This window comes from Sinocyclocheilus grahami, unplaced genomic scaffold (genome assembly GCF_001515645.1).
Source record: "Sinocyclocheilus grahami isolate Dianchi unplaced genomic scaffold, SAMN03320097.WGS_v1.1 scaffold1551.1, whole genome shotgun sequence".
Classification (NCBI taxonomy): Eukaryota; Metazoa; Chordata; class Actinopteri; order Cypriniformes; family Cyprinidae; genus Sinocyclocheilus; species Sinocyclocheilus grahami.
In genome coordinates, this window is record NW_015506730.1 from 185,410 (window position 1) to 204,203 (window position 18,794).

Here is an 18,794-nt window from a genome sequence, read left to right on the forward strand (position 1 = left end):
ACCGTATAATTTACAGTGAATAACCGTAAATTGACATTCCCAGAATTCCCTGCATTACATTACAAATTGGATGTTTTTTTGTTGAAATAACTGTTTCTTCTTAGTTTTTTCTTATCAGTTTTGTATATGAGGGTTGTGTGTTACACCTAATGTTGTTAAATGAATGTTCATTGCATTATTTCAGTGTCATGTGTGTCACCGTGATGGTGTTTAGTGTTTGTGTGAATGACACACTGTGCAACTTCTATATATGCTATTATTTAAAAGCTGCTTGTGATGGGCTTTGGTTCATAATGTGACTTTCTCATCACCTCCTGCATTTGGTGGTTATCAGTGTATTACAAAGCTACAAAACAGATTTCAGTACTTCAATAGGTTGGTATATTAACATTATATCAGTTAATGAAATTATGGTATGTAACTGTAAATTTAAGTTAAAACTGTAAAACCTAAAACGTTGCTACCATATTTTTTACGGTAAAATTCCGGCAACCACAGCTGCTGTTTTTTAAAATTCCGGCAACCACAGCTGCCGTTTTTTACCGTAAATTTTACTGAATTTTTTCTTACCGTGTAGAACAAATCGCCTATATAAAGACTAAATATAATCGCCAAGACTTTGGAATGAGTTGCCTCTGCTGATCAGGTCTGCCAAATCAGTACATTTTTAAGAAACCGTTGAAAGCACATCTAATGTTGGTGGCATACAATGATTGAGGTGGTATTTTATATGCCGATGTGGTGTTTTATGTCGTCGATGTTTGTTTTCATTCTTGTACTTTTTATGTAAAGCACTTTGGTTCAACCTCGGTTGTGTTTTAAATGGTGCTATATGAATAAATAAACAAGAACAAGAATATTAGATACGTTGTTGGTGGTTAAATTATTACCGACATTAAAACATATCCAAGATTCACACCTGTAATAAATGTTGTTAATCCCCAAAAACTGATACTGTGACATATTATTGCATATTCATGTCTGGATCATTTCAGCTTGTGTAACAAAGTAACTGAGGCCAATAAGGGTCATTGCATGCCACCATGTTTTTTTTAGGAAGTATTAAATAACTGCTAAAAGAATTAGGACTCGTCCGTTGTTGGTGGTTAAATTATTACCGACATTAAAACATATCCAAGATTCACACCTGTAATAAATGTCGTTGTTAATCCCCAAAAACTGATACTGTGACATATTATTGCATATTCATGTCTGGATCATTTCAGCTTGTGTAACAAAGTAACTGAGGCCAATAAGGGTCATTGCATGCCACCATGTTTTTTTTAGGAAGTATTAAATAACTGCTAAAAGAATTAGGACTCGTCATTCTGTTACTGTGATTAAAAACCCATAAACACACATATAGTAATCCAATATCAGACATTGATCTGCACATTACAATGAATTTAAAGTAAAAACATAGGATTCATTTTTACACAGTATGTAATGTTCTAGAGCAGGGGTGTCCAATCCTGCTCCTGGAGGTCCACCATCCTGCAGAGTTTAGTGCCAACACGCTTACCTGAAGTTTCTAGCGAGACTGAAGACCTTTGCTTTGTTTGAAATAACCCCCTACTCCCTCAATCACTATTAGTCCACTTGAAGGAGTCAATGAAAACAAGTGAGTGAATTCAAACACTTGAGTGTGCCGGAAGGGATTATTAATAATTTGAAACTTAACTGCAAGATCCAGTAGTAGGATTAAAAGATGTATCTTGAACTCTGTTAAAGACACTAGCATGTATAAACCTTAATAAAATAATTTAATAATTAATTAAAAGGAATGTATGCCTGTATGATACTACATTGTGGCCACATTGGACCAGTGGTTTAGAAAATGGAGGGATGATTCAGCTGCAGATGCCATCTTCTGGTGAGACACGGAAATTAATTTGGCTCGAACATCATGGTGCATTATGGGCATTCATTAGCTGTTGGTGTACATCATTTGTCCACTCGTTGGTGAATTGTGGGACTGAATGAGCACACTGTGTAAAGTCCACTGTGGTTTTGGATGCCATTACAAATGGCTGTCTTCTCAAATAGTGCCCTATTCAAGGGTACAGTGGTGATTCCAGACACAGCTCTTGATGAGCTGCTTCAGGTGTGTTTAATTATAGTTGGAGCTAAACTCTGCAGGACAGCGGCCCTCCAGGAGCAGGTTTGAGCACCCCTGTCCTAGAGACATTCTTGTTATAGGTTTTACTTTTTTACAACAATAAAACAACATTCCTGTAACGCTGTGTTTTTGACAACCTAGAAATAATTACATGATGAAGCTATGATGATTGTGGGGCAGCGTGTTTCTTCTTGTGTGTCTTAAAACCCCATTTAAAAGCGAATCTCTCGCCGCAGATGGAGCAGCGGTAAGGTTTCTCTCCTGTATGATGTCGCTCATGGACATTCTTGACACATCCTCGAGCGAAAGTCTTGTCACAATACGAGCATTTAAAAGGTTTTTCTCCCGTATGAGTCCTCCGGTGTATTTTTAAGTCATTTGCGTTAATAAAACCCTTCCCACAATCACTACAGGGATACGGTCTTTCTCCTGTGTGAACTCTCTGATGAATTTTGAAAGCAAATGATCTAGCGAAGCTCTTCCCGCAGTCGGAGCACAGGTACGGTTTCTCTCCGGTGTGAATCCTCTCGTGGGTTTTACAGTGAGTTGAAAGATGGAAACGTTTCTCACAGTGTGAACACTGATATGGTTTGTCATCAGAGTGCATTTTTTGGTGTAACTTTAGAGAAGCTGAGCTTATAAAAGGTTTTCCACATTCACTGCACTGATACGAATTCTCATTGTTTCTCCATCAGAAGATGAACCAGCATTCTTATCTGAAAGAAACAAAATTGTCATAAAATATCATTTTTTCTATAACTTTGAGTGGAACAACAAATTCAGCTCTGACTTTCTGTTTGCTGCTGCCATGTGTTTTGAGTTTGAGCTCCGTCAATTAAATTTTTTATCATCTACTTTTTTTTTATCTTAAAATCAATTTTATACACCATTTTCGTTTCTATAACGTGTGAATATATCCCCTATCGTATTCTACAACAAAAACAACCAGAGCGCCTTGTTATCACTAGTTTTATTTTGATTTCCCGAGTCCGCTATTAGCATTTAGCTTGTTAGCATCGCCAGCGTGGTTGCCGCTAATCTCGCTTACATTGCTAATACTCTATTCACACACATTACCATTGTTTTACTCACGGTTACTTGCTTTAATAGCGGATGTGGGGCTATCTTTGAGTGCAGGTGAGGACACGTTCGAGCTGCATTTGGTGCAGCTCGAGCTGGAGGCCGTGGAGAAGCAGATCCGGGGCCTGGTGGCGAAGCAGACCCAGCTGAGAGAGCGGAGAGCCGCGCTGGAAACATCCCAGGCTGACGCTCACAAGTCCGGGGTAAGTATACAACGTGCTGCTAACTCTCCCACCACCTCCACCCGGAACCGCTTCGCTCCCCTCCGCGAGACGGAACGCGACGCTGTGATCATCGGAGACTCCATCGTCCGGCACGTCCGTGCTACGTTAGCTGAAGGTAAAGTGCACACACACTGTTTCCCTGGTGCTCGTGTTCTCGATGTTTCTGCGCAGATACCCGCAATCCTGAAGGGCGGCGAGAGCACCGGAGCGGTCGCGCTTCACACGGGGGCTAATGACACCTAGCTGCAGTAGACGGAGACACTGAAGAGGGACTTCAGGAGCCTGATCGAGACGGTGCGCCGCACATCGCCCTTGACGACGATCATCGTGTCAGGACCGCTTCCCACGTATCGACGAGAACATGAAAGGTTCAGTAGACTTTTTACTTTAAATGAATGGTTATTGTCATGGTGTATAGAACAGAAACTGCTCTTTGTTAATAATTGGAATTTTTTCTGGGAGCGTCCTAGGCTTTTTCGCGCTGATGGCCTGCACCCCAGCAGAGTCGGAGCGGAGCTCATGTCAGACAACCTAGGATTTACACAAGCTTCAGTCTGGATCCAGAACACCTGAGAAGAGATGATGCAACCCCTCAGAGGACCTCAGATGATGCCAACCCTGAAACAACTTACACAACTACCACATTTTGCTAAAAGTTTGATTGCATCATATAATAATTGCTGTTAATAGTGTTCATCGTCTGTTTGATTACGTCTTATATTGATTTTTCCCTACATTTCTGTCATATGTACATTAACTGACAGTCACCACTGATAAGCTACCACTAAATAATGTAGAAACTTAATTTGCTGTAAAGTTGCTTTGCAATGACTTGTATCGTGAAAAGCGCTATACAAATAAACTTGAATTGAATTTAACTGAACAATCAGCCAAAATAAATTGAGATATGTCTTATTATGATTGTCAAACTGCAAAGGCTGTGATTTAAATAAATACACAATCTGATGTGTAGCGCCGTGATATTTTATACACATGCAGCTAACGGTATGTCGTTCTCAATGTCTCTCCACAAACACTGCTCCACATGAATTTAGGACTGTACATGCATAATACTTTTTATAAATGAACACCAATTTTGTTTATTCAGCATTTCTGGTCATAAAAGGAAGAACCATACCTGAAGGAACAAAGTCACCTTCATCAACATCCCCATTATTCTCCTCATCCTCCTCTTCCTCATCACGGTGTTGTTGTTCTTTCTCTGCGGTGGTTTCTTCAATAATGAATACACACTGATTTAACCTCAAAAGAATTGTTTACATGTGAGCTGAACTACACAGAACTGACTTGTTATTGAAGAATACATGAGAATATTATCACAATATGAAGACATTGTTTACGACAAATATCATGGTTTAAAAACTTACTGTAGTAAAACAATAGGACATTTGTTATGGTTACTGTAGTAAACCCGTCCTTATTTTTCAGGAGGCTTCATTCATAAAACACTAGCGATAGAAAAATAACCATCTAAAACACATGAATAATATAAAAGAGATTCAACACTAACCGTCTGAGTGCTCAGTCTCCTTTCTTTCTTCAGTGGTTCTTCTTCTTCTGGTTTTATGGTGGGTGGCGAACCAACTTAATATATGTGCATACCGCCACCTACTGTGACGGAGTGTGAAGAAAATGTAAATCCTATATTCTGTTCATTACTCCACAATTCCTAAGAAATCTCAAGATTGCACTTAACGCTTTCCTGCGTTCGGACCATCATTCAGAATACTATAATGAAAATTCTTTAATTCCTAAAGATTGTAATTCAGAACGTGTTCGACTGATTCCTATGTTGAACACACAAAGGCCAGTATTTCCTTATAATGTTGTCCTATTCATATATGTGTGAAAATGACTTGTTCCCTTCTACTTATGTTATGAATAATTTTACTTCTCTTCATGATCCTTTGTATTTTGTGATAATACCTACCTGTTTGACACGAGCCCATATGTCTGACTCTGTAATATTGCATGCGTTTAATATTAAATGTTTCCCTTCTCTTCTGCTGAGTGCAATATTTATACTTGGACCAACCATTAAGGATTATTTTGCCATTTTATCTACCTCTTCTTTACCTTGAATTCTCACATGTGCTGGTACCCATATAAACAGAGTATTATCCCTATCGGTTTAATACTGTATAGCGTAATCATGATTTCTGATCAAATTTCATTTCTATTTAATTGCCATGATTGTAAACTCATAAGAACCGCCATTGAGCATATTATTACTTTATCCGGTCTTACTTCATTTACCCACCCTAAAGCCATAAGGATTGCTACCAATTACAGTATGTAATTCTTCCAGCCTTCCTAACCTCAAATTCTGGAATGAAACATACAGCACTTGTCCTTCCAGTTTCTATGTTCTTTGATCCATCTGTGTAAACATGGAGAAATAAATAATGCATAGTTTTTAGATATTCTTTATCATACACTTTTAAATTAATCTTGTCCCCCATTCCCTTAATTTCTTTTTGTATGTTTAAGTCAACTTCAGGCTGTTCTAATAACCAAGGCACTATTGGAGAAGTTACTATTACAGATGCAAATTTATTTGATTCTATTCCAGTTCCATTGATCAGATTCTTCAGTGGTTTTACCGATGGAATAAAGAAGAAAGTCAGAGCGCCTCCTACCTACCGTACAAGCGATGGAGCTGAAGTGAAGTAAAGATGCTCCTCTCAGGTGTGTGGAGGGCTGCACCAAACCTAATTTCTTTTATTTCAAAAACACTGTATTTGAGTGGCGTGGCCAAGAGATGGATAGGCCTATAGCATATCCATATGTTCATATACGTAATTATAAAATAAAGACAATCATGTTAGTTGGCTGGTCAATTTAAATGACCATTAATTTTTTAATTACGCAAGTTGGTGGCTTTCTGAAGGACAGGACAAGAGAAAATGCACACAGAATCAGAAAAACGCAGTAAAGAGATTAACAACAGAGAGAGTAACACAATAAACTTGCTTTTTTAGTTGTATTACACTGCTTACTGTAGGGTATGCTGAGATGTTATGTATAGGGTCTCACCTCAGTCGTGGTATTGAAGGTGGAAGGGAGTGCTGTACACTCACTCCCCTCAGAACAAAGGCCTTCTGTAGCGAATCGATGCGTTTTGGTAAGAAAAATATCCATATTCAAAACGTATCGATTCGCTACAAAAGGCCTTTGTTCTCCCACCAGAGCCATGTGAGACACTTTTTATTATGGATGGGCGCTTTTTATTTAACTTCTTTTGGACTGATGCACTGCAACACCCGCTGAGTGCCATTAAACAGATTGAAAGATCAAAGACAATTTTTTATATAACTCCAACTGGATTTGTCTGAAAGAAGAAAGTCATATACACCTAGGATGCCCCGGGGGTGAGTAAAATGCAGCCTATTTTTCATTTTTGGGTGAACTAACCCTTTAATCTAAAAGCTTATGCGATCTAAAACAATGACAAAAGTCACATTTAGAAGACATAAGCATCAACTTAGTCTATCATTTCCACCAATATGAATCAACAATTTTGATGACATCACCCTGCACTTCAGTTTCTCATCCAACTTTTTGTTCAATCAAATGCTCTCTAGAATGCAAAGTGTCCGGCCCCCTGCACTATAAATAGATGCTGAAGCTGCAGCTGAAATCAGTCACTTGTTCACAGAATTATTATGGTGAATGGCACCTAGTGCACTATGTAGGGAATAGGGAAAAATCCCAACAGTGCATGCTTTTGATTGGGGCAAATGAAGTCTGGTTTGGTGTTAGTGTTACAGCACGCACACACATATAGCCGAGGCTGGTGCTGGAACCGGTGCTCAGCCAAGAGTGGCACTCGTTCAGAACTGGCTCATGTTTCCAATGACAGGGAGCAGAACCCTCTATGTCACCAACATGTGACCGGAATAGCTTGCTAATCTCTTGCAGAAGGAAAGTGTTGGTCTCTTCTGCCGACCACTGATATATTTAATTGTTGTCAATTTGCCTGAACTCTGACAACTTTTAAAAATGGCACCTTTTAAACTGTGGTCTCTAGTGGAAGCTCCGCCTACTGACGTCATAGGATCCCTTGTTCGAGACAAGCAAGGTTTCAGGGCCTGTTCGGAACCAGGATCTTGGTACCAGCCCAGGATTTTTTGATTGGAATAGCACAGCAGAGTGGTTACAGTGTGCTCTGGTCCGGAGACACTATAACAGACCGGATCACATGTGTGAACCGGCACAGACAACAAAACTTGTCAGACCTATCTGAATTCTACACAGAATGCTATATTTTATAGCGATATTGATGGGACAGATGTTCTGATCAAAGATCAAAGGTGGCATCTCTTCAGCTCATTAGTGCTGTTTCTCATGCCGAGTCTGTATAGACATATATTGGTGAATGGCATCTGTTATAGATCAGCGGATACCACTGGTGCCACTTACCAATATATCCATCCTCAGCAAGATTATGGTCACTGTTTTGCCTTAGTAACTGTTTCAAATTCCAAAGAGATAATCTGGATGTCATAAGCTATCAAAAGCAGATTTACCGGGATCAATGACTCTGGCCCAAGTCAAGTAGAGATAACTGCAGGCTGGAGTAATGGGCGTGGTGTAGGGTTAAGGCATCCCAAAAGGTGGGGGCATGGAGAAAGGTCTTCATGATTGGTCGACAAAGCTGTCTGTCAGGATGCAGGGGTAGGGATAGGGGTAGTTGTACTGATTTACCTTTCGGAGCACCTCCTTCCAGCACACCCATTACTCCAGGCTGCAGCTACCCCTGTCTCGGCCAAGCTGATATGAATGAAACACTATTGGCCATTTAACAAAAGGCTGGAATGCCTCAATATAGCCCGCCCCTTGTCTTTTTGTTTTAGTTGAAATTACGTCACCACATAGGCACTTCAGTGGACCTTTAACGGAACACTCAAAGATTCACACCTGTAAGTAAATGCCGGTCACTCCCAAAAACTGATATTTTGACATATTATTGCATATTCATGTCTGGATCATTTCAGTTTGTGTAGCAAAATAACTGAGGCCAATAAAGGTCATTAGATGTCATCATGTTTTTCAGGAAGTATTTAATAACTGCTAAAAGAATTAGGACTCGTCATTCTGTTACTGTGATTAAAAACCCATAAACACACATTGTAATCCAATATCAGACATTGATCTGCACATTACAATGAATTTAAAGTAAAAACATAGGATTCATTTTTACACAGTATGTAATGTTCTAGAGCAGGGGTGTCCAATCCTGCTCCTGGAGGTCCACCATCCTGCAGAGTTTAGATGCATTATCAAGATCTGTCTGAGAGTTTCTTAATTGACTCTAACATTTGTGATGTAAAGCCAGTGATAGCGGATACTGCAGAGCCCTACGAAACAGTCGATGCTCTTGAGCTGCAGCTTGTACTTCAAATGGGCAGAGCGGGTCGATTGTTCTCTGGCCTGTTGTATCGAGTCAGTTACAAATATCAAAAATGAATTGCCCCGAAAAAGTTAAATACTTTTGGGAAGGGGACATTCTAATGCGCTGTTGGAGACCCATTGCTCGTTCCTCCCTTAACGAAGTCCTCAGCAATACAGGGAACCAGTCCTGAAAATCGCTCATGAACATGCACTCTCAGGGCACTTGGGACATTTGAGCGTGTATCCCGCTATTTCTATTGGCCGGGTCTGCAGTTTCTACGTTCTGCCAATCATGCACTTTTTGCCAAATAGCTGGTAAGCCTAACCAGAAACTGCCCGTTGCCCCCTTACGCCCAATTCCAGTCATGCGAGAACCTTTTGAACGTTTGTTGCTAGACTGCGTTGGTCCCCTGCCCAAATCAAAATCAGGACATGAGTACATTCTGACTATAATGTGCATGTCTACCCGTTTCCCTGAAGCGATTCCGTTACGCTCTATAAAAGCTCCTATAATTATTCGAGAGCTAATCAAATAATGTATGGTCTTTGGATTGCCAAAGGTTATACAGACTGATCGAGGCACAAACTTTACCACAAAACTGTTCGTGCAAACCCTGAAGCAGTTTGAAATAAAGCATGAACTTTCAAGCGCTTATCACCCACAGTCTCAAGGGGCTGTGGAAAGGTTCCACCAAACCTTGAAAATTATGTTGAGGACTTACTGCTTAGCAAGTGGTAAAGACTGGGCAGAAGGTTTGCCATTACTGTTGTTTGCTGTCAGAGAAGCCGAACAAGAGTCACTTGGATTCAGCCCTGCCGATCTTGTCTTCAGTCACAGTGTGAGAGGACCACTCAAAGTGTTGAGCAAGCAACTGTTAGCTAAAGATTCACCGCCTGTGCCTGTTCCAGACTATGTAAGCTCATGTCGAGAACGCCTACACAGAGCTCGCGAACTGGCCAGGGAAAACTTGAATGAAGAAACTCTATGATATGAAGAGTGTTGTTTGCAGCTTCCAGCCCAGTGATTAAGTTCTTGTTGTTCTGCCTGAGCCGGGTTCAGCGCTGCATGCCAAGTTCTGCGGTCCCTACTCTGTGAAAGAGAAACTCAACGAGACAGACTATATCATCAACACTCCTGACAGGCGGCGTGAGACTAGAGCAGGGGTGGCGAACGTCAGTCCTGGAGAGCCGCAGCCCTACAGAGTTTTGCTTCAACCCTAATCAAACACACCTGAACATGCTAATCAAGGTCTGAAGGGTTACTAGGAAGCTACAGGCAGGTGAGTTTTAATTAGGGTTGGAGCTGAACTCTGCAGGGCTGCGGCTCTCCAGGACCGGACGTTCGCCACCCCTGGACTAGAGTATGTCATGTCAACATGCTAAAGAAGTTTGTGCAAGACTCTAAGCCTGTTTCCCCATGCACCCCTGCAACTTTACCATTACCAGCAGCGGTAGTGATGCAAGCCACTAAGCAAGATTGTGTAAAATTACAGAACTCTGCTGTGTTAAAAGACCTCACCTCTTTTCTTTCTCACCTCGAACCTGAGCAGGTTGACCAGATCACGCAGTTGATGTATCAGTTCCCATCCCTGTTCTCCAATGTTCCAGGGAGAACCACAATCCTTGAACACAACATTGACGTGGGTTCGGCCAAGCCGATTAAACAACACTCCTACAGAGGAGTGTTAACCCAGTGAAGGGACACATAATGAAGACTGAAGTTGAATATATGCTACAGCATGGTTTAGCTCAACACAGCCAGAGTCCGTGGAGTTCACCCTGCCTATTAGTTCCCAAGGCATATGGAACTTACCGTTTTTGTAGACTTTTGCAAAGTGAACGCGGTCACAAAGCCTGATTCTTTTCCACTTCCACGTATGGAGGACTGCGTGGATAGGGTAGGGAGGCACCAACAATATTGTCGCGGATGCCTTATCAAGATCTGTGGATGGGACTGCTTAAGTGATGTGTAATTAGAATGGTGGGACAGAAACTTCAGTGAACTCTGGTCTGTAATCTTAGTGGTGGGGGTGTTACGCCCTAAGGCGTTTAAGACTTCTTGTTACGCCTCCACAATACCTCTAGACTAGGAAGCAGGATGTAACACAGGTGGAGGCCACTGACATTTTTTCCCTACTCATCTTTTTTGACTGTTTGTCACTAGTTTTGCATTTGGCTAGGGCCAGTGTCACTACTGGAAGCATGAGGCGATAGCTGGACCCTACAGAGGTTGCACAGGCAGTCCAACTCCTCCAGGATGGCACATCAATATGTGCCTTCGCCAGAAGGTTTGCTGTGTCTAAGGCAGTTACTCTAGGAGAGCAGGACAGAGCCTTAACCCATCAGCAGGACCGGTATCTGCTCCTTTGTGTGCAAGGAGGAACATGATGAGCACTGCCAGAGCCCTACAAAATGACCTCCAGCAGGCCCCTGGTGTGAACGTCTCGGACCAAACAATCAGAAACAGACTTCATGAGGGTGGCCTGAGGGCCCAACGTCCTCTAGTGGCCCTATGTTCACTGTCTGGCACCGTGGAGCTCGATTGGCTGTTGCCATTGAACACCAGAATAGGCATGTCCGCCACTGGCGCCCTGTGCTTTTCACAGATGAGAGCAGGTTCACCCGGAGCACGTGACAGGTGTGCATTATGGGTATTCGCTAGCTGTTGGTGTATATTATTTGTACACTCATTATTGCGGCGCATTGTGGGATTGATTGAGCATACTCAAAATCCAGTGTGGTTTTCGATGTCATTTGAAATGGGGCAGGTGATTTCAGACAGTTTTTTAAACACAGCTCTTGATTAGCTGCTTCAGGTGTGTTTATTTATGGTTGGAGCTCAACTCTGCAGGACAGAGGCCCTCAAGGAGCAGGTTTGGACATCCCTGTCCTAGAGACAACTTTTTTACTTTTTACAACCATAAAACATTTCTGTAATACTGTGTTTTTGACAACCTAAAAATAATTACATGATGAATCTATGACGATTCTGGGGCAGCGTGTTTCTTCTTATGTGTCTTAAAACCCCATTTAAAAGCGAATCTCTCGCCGCAGATGGAGCAGCAGTAAGGTTTCTCTCCTGTATGCATTCGTTCATGGATCTTCAGGGAAGTTGATACAGCGAAAGTCTTGTCACAAAGTGAGCATTTAAAAGGTTTTTCTCTTGTATGAGTCCTCCGGTGCACTTTTAAGTCACTTAGCTTATAAAACCTCTTCCCACAATCACTACAGGGATACGGTCTTTCTCCTGTGTGAATTCTCTGATGAACTTTGAAAGCAAATGAACTAGCGAAGCTCTTCCCGCAGTCGGAGCACAGGTACGGTTTTTCTCCGGTGTGAATCCTCTCATGGGTTTTTCGGTGAGTCGAATAATGGAAACGTTTCTCACAGTGTGAACCCTGATATGGGTTGTCATCAGAGGGCATTTTTTGATGGAACTTTAGAGAAGCTGAGCTTATAAAATGTTTTCCACATTCACTGCACTGATGCGGTCTCTCATTGCTGTGCCTGAGTAAATGTGTCTTCAGATTAGATCCCTGGTTGAAGCTCTTCTCGCATTGAGGGCACTTGTATGGTTTTTCACCCGTGTGGATCCTCTTATGAACAGAAAGATCGCGTTTGTTGCGGAAATACTTGTTGCATTCGTTGCACTGAAGAGACTTTTCTTCGTGTGTCTTTATATGAGCTTTCATATTGTAAGGAGTGTTGAAAAAATCCTTCCCGCACTGTTCGCAGCGAGACTCCTTCTTCATACTGTGCTCTTTTGAATGAAGTGTTTTCTCTTTGAAGGTCGGAAAGCTGATGTTGCATATCTTGCAGGTGAAGTTATTCTGTTTTGTGTGTTTTCTCTGAGTTCTCGTTAAATGACCCTGTTTGCTCAGTGTTTTTCCACAGTTGGTCACTGTCCTTTGCTCTTTAGATGTAGATCCAGTTTCTCCATCAGAAAATGAACTAGTGCTGTCATCTGAAAGGAACAAAATTGGCATAAAATAACTTTTTCTATAAGTTCTAGAGCTGAATAATCAGTCAAAACAAAATTGAAATTGTGATATGTCTAAGTGGGGTTATCAAACAACAAAGGCTTTGATCTTTTATACACATGCAGCTGTTCTCAAATTGGCAGAATTCACAACAAACGCTGCTCCACATGAATTTAGGTCTGCATGAGGGTTGTGCGATATATATATCGTAATTAGGGATGTCCCGATCAGGTTTTTGTGCCCCCGATGCGAGTCATTGAATATTGAGTATCTGCCGATACCGAGTACCAATCCGATACTTGTATATTCCTAGTGTTTGGTTTGGTATTCAAATACATTAAAGTTATTAAAATCAAGCCAATGTATAGAGTTTTGCAGAGAATAAAAGTAAAATATGTATATATATATATATATATATATATATATAATAAAAAAATCTCTCTATACACACACACACTATATAAAGGTAGATGTAAACATGTCACAACGTTAACCAATGAAAACATACTGTGTGGTCACAATTATGAATATGGGACTGCTGTGCTGATATAAACAGCTTGTATTTTACAAGACGCAACCCATAGCAACGCGTTATGATAATGATGTCTCAGTCTGATAGCACATAAAAGTAAATGATAAATGAATGAGAGATTGTTACAAAAGTGTGCATCAAATACACTGAACACGGAAGCTCAAACGTGTGTGATAGGGATGCTCATATTGACCGTTTGACCATTAAACGAAAGTAAGAATTCTAAAGGGGTGGCTGACCGGTTTTTTTTCTAGGCTTGATTGTGTTTATGGGGTGGAGTCTAACATGTGTTAATGCTTCGTTGAAATGTTTTTTTTTTTTTTTACAATTTACCTTTATTCTACACCGCTCTGTCCCTTCTCCTTTGAACACTCTGATGATTTCCTGGTTTATGAAGCCCCTCCCTCAGATACACAATCGGATCAGATTGGTTAGCTGGCTCAGTGTGTTGTGATTCGCTAAACCACCAGTGCGCCTCTAAACGTCACGCCCCTCACATGTGCACTGGTGTTGTGTTGTAAACAATGGCGTAGTCAATATTGCTTATCAATTTGAGCCCGAATGAGACCCAGAGAATACTAGTGAAGAGGATCACGCAGAACCTGTGCAAGCACACGGCTCTTAATGGTATGGGTTTTTTGTTTGTTTGTTGTTTTCTCATACTTTTAGATATGCTGTTATCAGTATTGGGGAGTAACGGAATACATGTAACGGCGTTACGTAATCAGGATATAAAAATCTAGTAACTGTAATCCGTTACAGTTACATCAAAAAACAAAAGTTACATTTTGTAAAAAGTGGGAATACTATCAGGATTACAAATTGTTTAATTTAAAATGAAATAAATGGGTATTTTGACATAACGCTATATATATAGTCAGCCACTTTAAACACTCCAACCTGGCATACTCTCGGTTACAGGATATTCAGAGACAGCTCGGTCAACCAATAAAAAGACTTCAGCAAGACGTGCAGACTCGTTGGAATAGCACATTCTACACGATGCAGTCTCTGATTGAGCAAAAACAGGCGACTGGAGTATACGTGTCTGAAAACGAGCTCCCTGCCACTCTAGCTTCAAACCAGTGGAATCTTCTGGAGAAGATGGTAAATGTCTTGGCTCCCTTTGAAGAAATGACTCGTCAAGTGAGTTCTTCAGATGCTTTAGCCTCAGATGTAATTCCTGCTGTCACTGTGCTACAGAGACTGTTGCTGAAACAAATGGATGAGGACCACGGAATCAAAACAATGAAGAGCACTTTGCTTGATGCTTTGCAGAGGCGCTTTGGATAAAAGTGTCTGCTAAATGACTAAATATAAATGTATAAAGATCGATTCTTCTCCAACACAGACACTGCCAGGCAGGCCAAAGAAATGTTGATACTGGAGCTGCAAAAAATGTCTGGGGGAGAGACAGCCACACCTGAGACACATGGCGCATCAGCTGACAAAAGGTCTCACAGCGACAAGCCAGGTAGCAGTCTGGACATAGGGTTGCACCGATTGATAGACCGCAGTTCGGTATCGGTCGGTATCACCTCTGTTTTTTGCTATTTTTCTCTATTAACCGTGAAGCTGTGGCTTTAATTGCTTCAGAAACAATAATGTTACCAACTCCTTGCTGAGAAAGATAATGGAGCTCTTCAGCAGTTAAGCTATTTTATTGATAGAATTGCAGGGCAACTCTGAGAAGTTTCTGTGTTGCTGAATGTCTGTGTGTGCGCAGCATGGTCTGTGTGAATGACTGAATGTGTGTGCATGACAAGCTACAGCGAAGACAACGCATTTGTAAAGAACGCTTCTAATTTGTATTTTTTAAATGTACAGAGTGTGTTAATTTGTGCAATGATAACCTACCAAAAAAGATGATTTTATTAAATGTATTAGAACAAGTACACTATTATTTATGGGCTGAAAAACAAGATGCAAACAATCAGAATATTGCAACTGGTGGGGAATGCCCAATGTTAACATGAAACATATCTGCCATTACCTATATTGTAATACTGTGGTACTGGAGACCCTTCATAATGCACAGGTCAACTCTCTATAGTTAGCAATGGTCCTATAGCATGCAATGTTTAATAAACAGTTGTTTTTCTAAATTCTGCTGAGGTGAAATTCAGTGCAGTCCCATATCGTGATATGTATTGTATCGTGGCCTCTGTATCGGGATAGGTATCGTATCATGACTTTGTTGGCAATACACAGCCCTTAAAATAATGGTTTAATGATGTCTAATTCATAAAGACTGTCCCTTGCTGCCACCTACTGGCTCAACAATGTAACTGCACTGACTGACAGCATGGGTTATAGTTATGTTCAGTTTGACATTAAAGGGATATAGTTAGAGATAGTAAACCCAAAAATGAAAATTACCCCATGATTTACTCACACTAACAAGAACAAGCTATCCCAGCTGTATATGACTATCTTCTTACTAGTTATATAAAAAATGGCTCTTCCAAGCTTTATAGTGAGCCTCACATACTGACTTAAAGGGGTTCATTTTGCACTGAAAACTATTTGAACTTTATTAAAACTATTTGCACTGATTTACTGCGTTGGTTACATTTTGTTCATCTGTGCAGTGGCTCAGGAGACGAGTCTAAGTCTGTAAAACCTCAACAAACTGAAAAAATACAGCAGTTTTATGAAGTAATGCACGTTTTTTGAGGTAATGTGTGATGTAATCTTGTTAAAACGGATTTCATAAAATTGGTACAGAAAAACTATCATTCAGGAACTAGTATAGATATCAATTTTTTTTAATCAATACCCAGCCCTATTTGTTAGCATATTTTGGTGTTGACTTATTTCGAGATGGTGATAAGAAATGAGTTTGGTTTGGTTGAGCTGAAGATGAACTGAAGAGCTGCTCAAACCTCTCTGTTCAGTTGGTCTCCTCTTTCTCTCAGCTTTGCCTCCAGTGAAGCCACCTCTTTCTTCAGCTGACAGATTTCTGTGATGAAATCCTCAATATCCAGCATGGACAGATCAGTTCCTACTGATTTACAGCAGACCACATCCACCTGCGCTTTCATGCCCAGCATCTGAACACACACACAGCAGGATTATTAAAGACGCATTTATAATGAACTGACACTGATTTAACCTCAAAAGGCTTGTTTACATGTGAGCTGAACTACACAGAACTGACTTGTCATTAAAGAAAATAACATTTCAGAGAATATTCATAAATGTTTATTTCAGATGTAAGAGTGTTTGTTTAGTTTCAGTGAGTCAGCACAAAGCTGGACATAATTATCAGATATTTCCACACCCACCCACAGACACACACACCCAGACACATCCACTCACAGACACACACACACACACTCACAGACACACACACACTCAGACACACACTCACGCTCAGACACACTCACGCTCACAGACACACACTCACAGACACACACACTCACAGACACATCCACTCACAGACAGACACACTCACAGACAGACACACTCACAGACACACCCACTCACAGACCCAGACACACCCACTCACAGACACACACACACTCACAGACACACACCCACAGACACCCCCACTCACAGACACACACACACACACACATCCACTCACAGACACACCCACTCACAGACACACACATGCAATTATACACACTCAAATGAATTGGTATGGCTATAACCATTCAGCCAAAATGAGTCAGAAAACTGAAATAAGAGGTTAAAATCAGATCAGGCCCAGAAGGATTAAGCTCTGATAAAGCATTCCTGTTTATTTTTGTTAAATTTTTTGGAATTTTAATGTTTTGTATAAAATGCTTTCTGTATTCAGGTTTGACTGTAGTAATAATAAGTCAAAAGCTGATGCTTCAAATCAACATTTAAAACAACAAAAAAAATATAAACCTTAACAAAAAGTAGTCTTTGAGAATGCCTTAATATACATTTAAATCCACAACCTAATAAAAGTAAACAATTATGTATAAAAACAACTAGGGAATTCAAAAGCCTCTCTATAGATTCTTATACAGGCATCTAGTGGCTACACCATGAAATTACATGTTTTTCTTTCTTTGCTCTAACCAGGAGGTGCTAATCTGCCTTCAAAAAAATTGATTTTAAAGGCCTAGTCTCTATTTTAATCAGAGATACTGCATTGATTGAAAAATAATTAGATAAATAAAAAATTAGAGAAAATTTTTTTTGTACTATTTCTAATGGGAAAAATTTATAATAATTATTGCATAAATATTCATTATTACCATAAAATTATCTCAAAATACAAAAGAAAAAATATTATTGAACAAGAATATATTAGATTGATTTTACTGAAGAAAAAAAAAGTAAAATTTCAGGTGTCCGGTCACTTTTGACCAACAAGACCATGGATTTATTTTGCAATTTTATATAGGCTACTTAATTTTATATTAGCATGTATTTTTTATAATCCTACTTCCCAAAATAACAACTATATGGAGTCAATATATATTTGTGTTGTTGATATGGACTACGTTGACGAGAGTGATGTAGTAATGTTCACTGTGAAGCTTACACTACTGTAAGGATAAAAGAAACTAGAATACTTTGATCTCCTGAGAGGCAAACAATGCACTGGCATCTTCAGGACACCCCACAGAGGGGTGGTGCGGGAAACACCTCTCTCTCCTGAGAGGCAAACAATGCACTGGCATCTTCAGGACACCCCACAGAGGGGTGGTGCAATGTTTTTTTAACCTTAAACCGCATAAACACATTTCATTACACCAAATAATGTCTTTTTAGCAACATCATATGACGCCTTTAAGTAAAAAAGTACTGATAGATTGATTTATTTTGCAATTTTATATAGGCTACTTAATTTTATATTAGCATGTATTTTTTATAATCCTACTTCCCAAAATAACAACTATATGGAGTCAATATATATTTGTGTTGTTGATATGGACTACGTTGACGAGAGTGATGTAGTAATGTTCACTGTGAAGCTTACACTACGAAGTACCTGAGGCCCTGTCCACACGAACGCGGTTATTTTTAAAACCGCAGCTTTTTCTACACGGTTTGGCCGTTTGTCCACACGCAAACGCAGCACCAGGTCACTGAAACCAAACCTTTTTAAAAACGCCTGCCAGAGTGAAGATTTTCAAAAACTCCGGTTGCAGTGTTGTCGTGTATAGACGGCGAAACCGAAGTTTTTGGCTTGTGACGTCGGAGCCTGTGCTGTTATCTCTGCCTACTGGAAACCTTTTCAGGCTTCTGATTGGCCAATATGGCTTTACGGTTGAGATTATATCGCCACCTGTTGGTTAGGCAAGCTCTTGACAGTGCGTCATAGCATGCGTTTGCGTTTTCATGTGGACAGAGATTTTTTTTAAACAGAAGTAAAAACTCTGTTTTTAAAAATACCCGTGTACGTATGGACATGGCCTGAGAGAAAACAGATTTGACCATCTGATTTTCACCAGTAAGAA

At 40.3% G+C, this 18,794-nt stretch overlaps 2 protein-coding genes across 3 annotated transcripts in view; both read right to left on the reverse strand.

Annotated features, from left to right (window-relative positions):
- The window catches only part of LOC107571125 (zinc finger protein OZF-like), a 14,144-nt gene extending 9,115 nt beyond the window's left edge, over nucleotides 1-5,029 (reverse strand). The window contains exon 1 of the mRNA XM_016257405.1: nucleotides 4,955-5,029. The gene's annotated coding sequence lies outside the window, so the exon portion shown is untranslated. The remainder of the gene's footprint in view (nucleotides 1-4,954) is intronic.
- A 5,168-nt stretch (nucleotides 5,030-10,197) lies between these two features.
- LOC107571124 (zinc finger protein 501-like) overlaps nucleotides 10,198-18,794 on the reverse strand; it is a 79,035-nt gene continuing 70,438 nt past the window's right edge. For both annotated transcript variants that reach the window (XM_016257404.1, XM_016257402.1), the window contains one exon: nucleotides 10,198-12,802. In XM_016257404.1, the coding sequence (XP_016112890.1) occupies nucleotides 11,817-12,802 (986 nt within the window). In that variant the 3' untranslated portion in view covers nucleotides 10,198-11,816. The remainder of the gene's footprint in view (nucleotides 12,803-18,794) is intronic.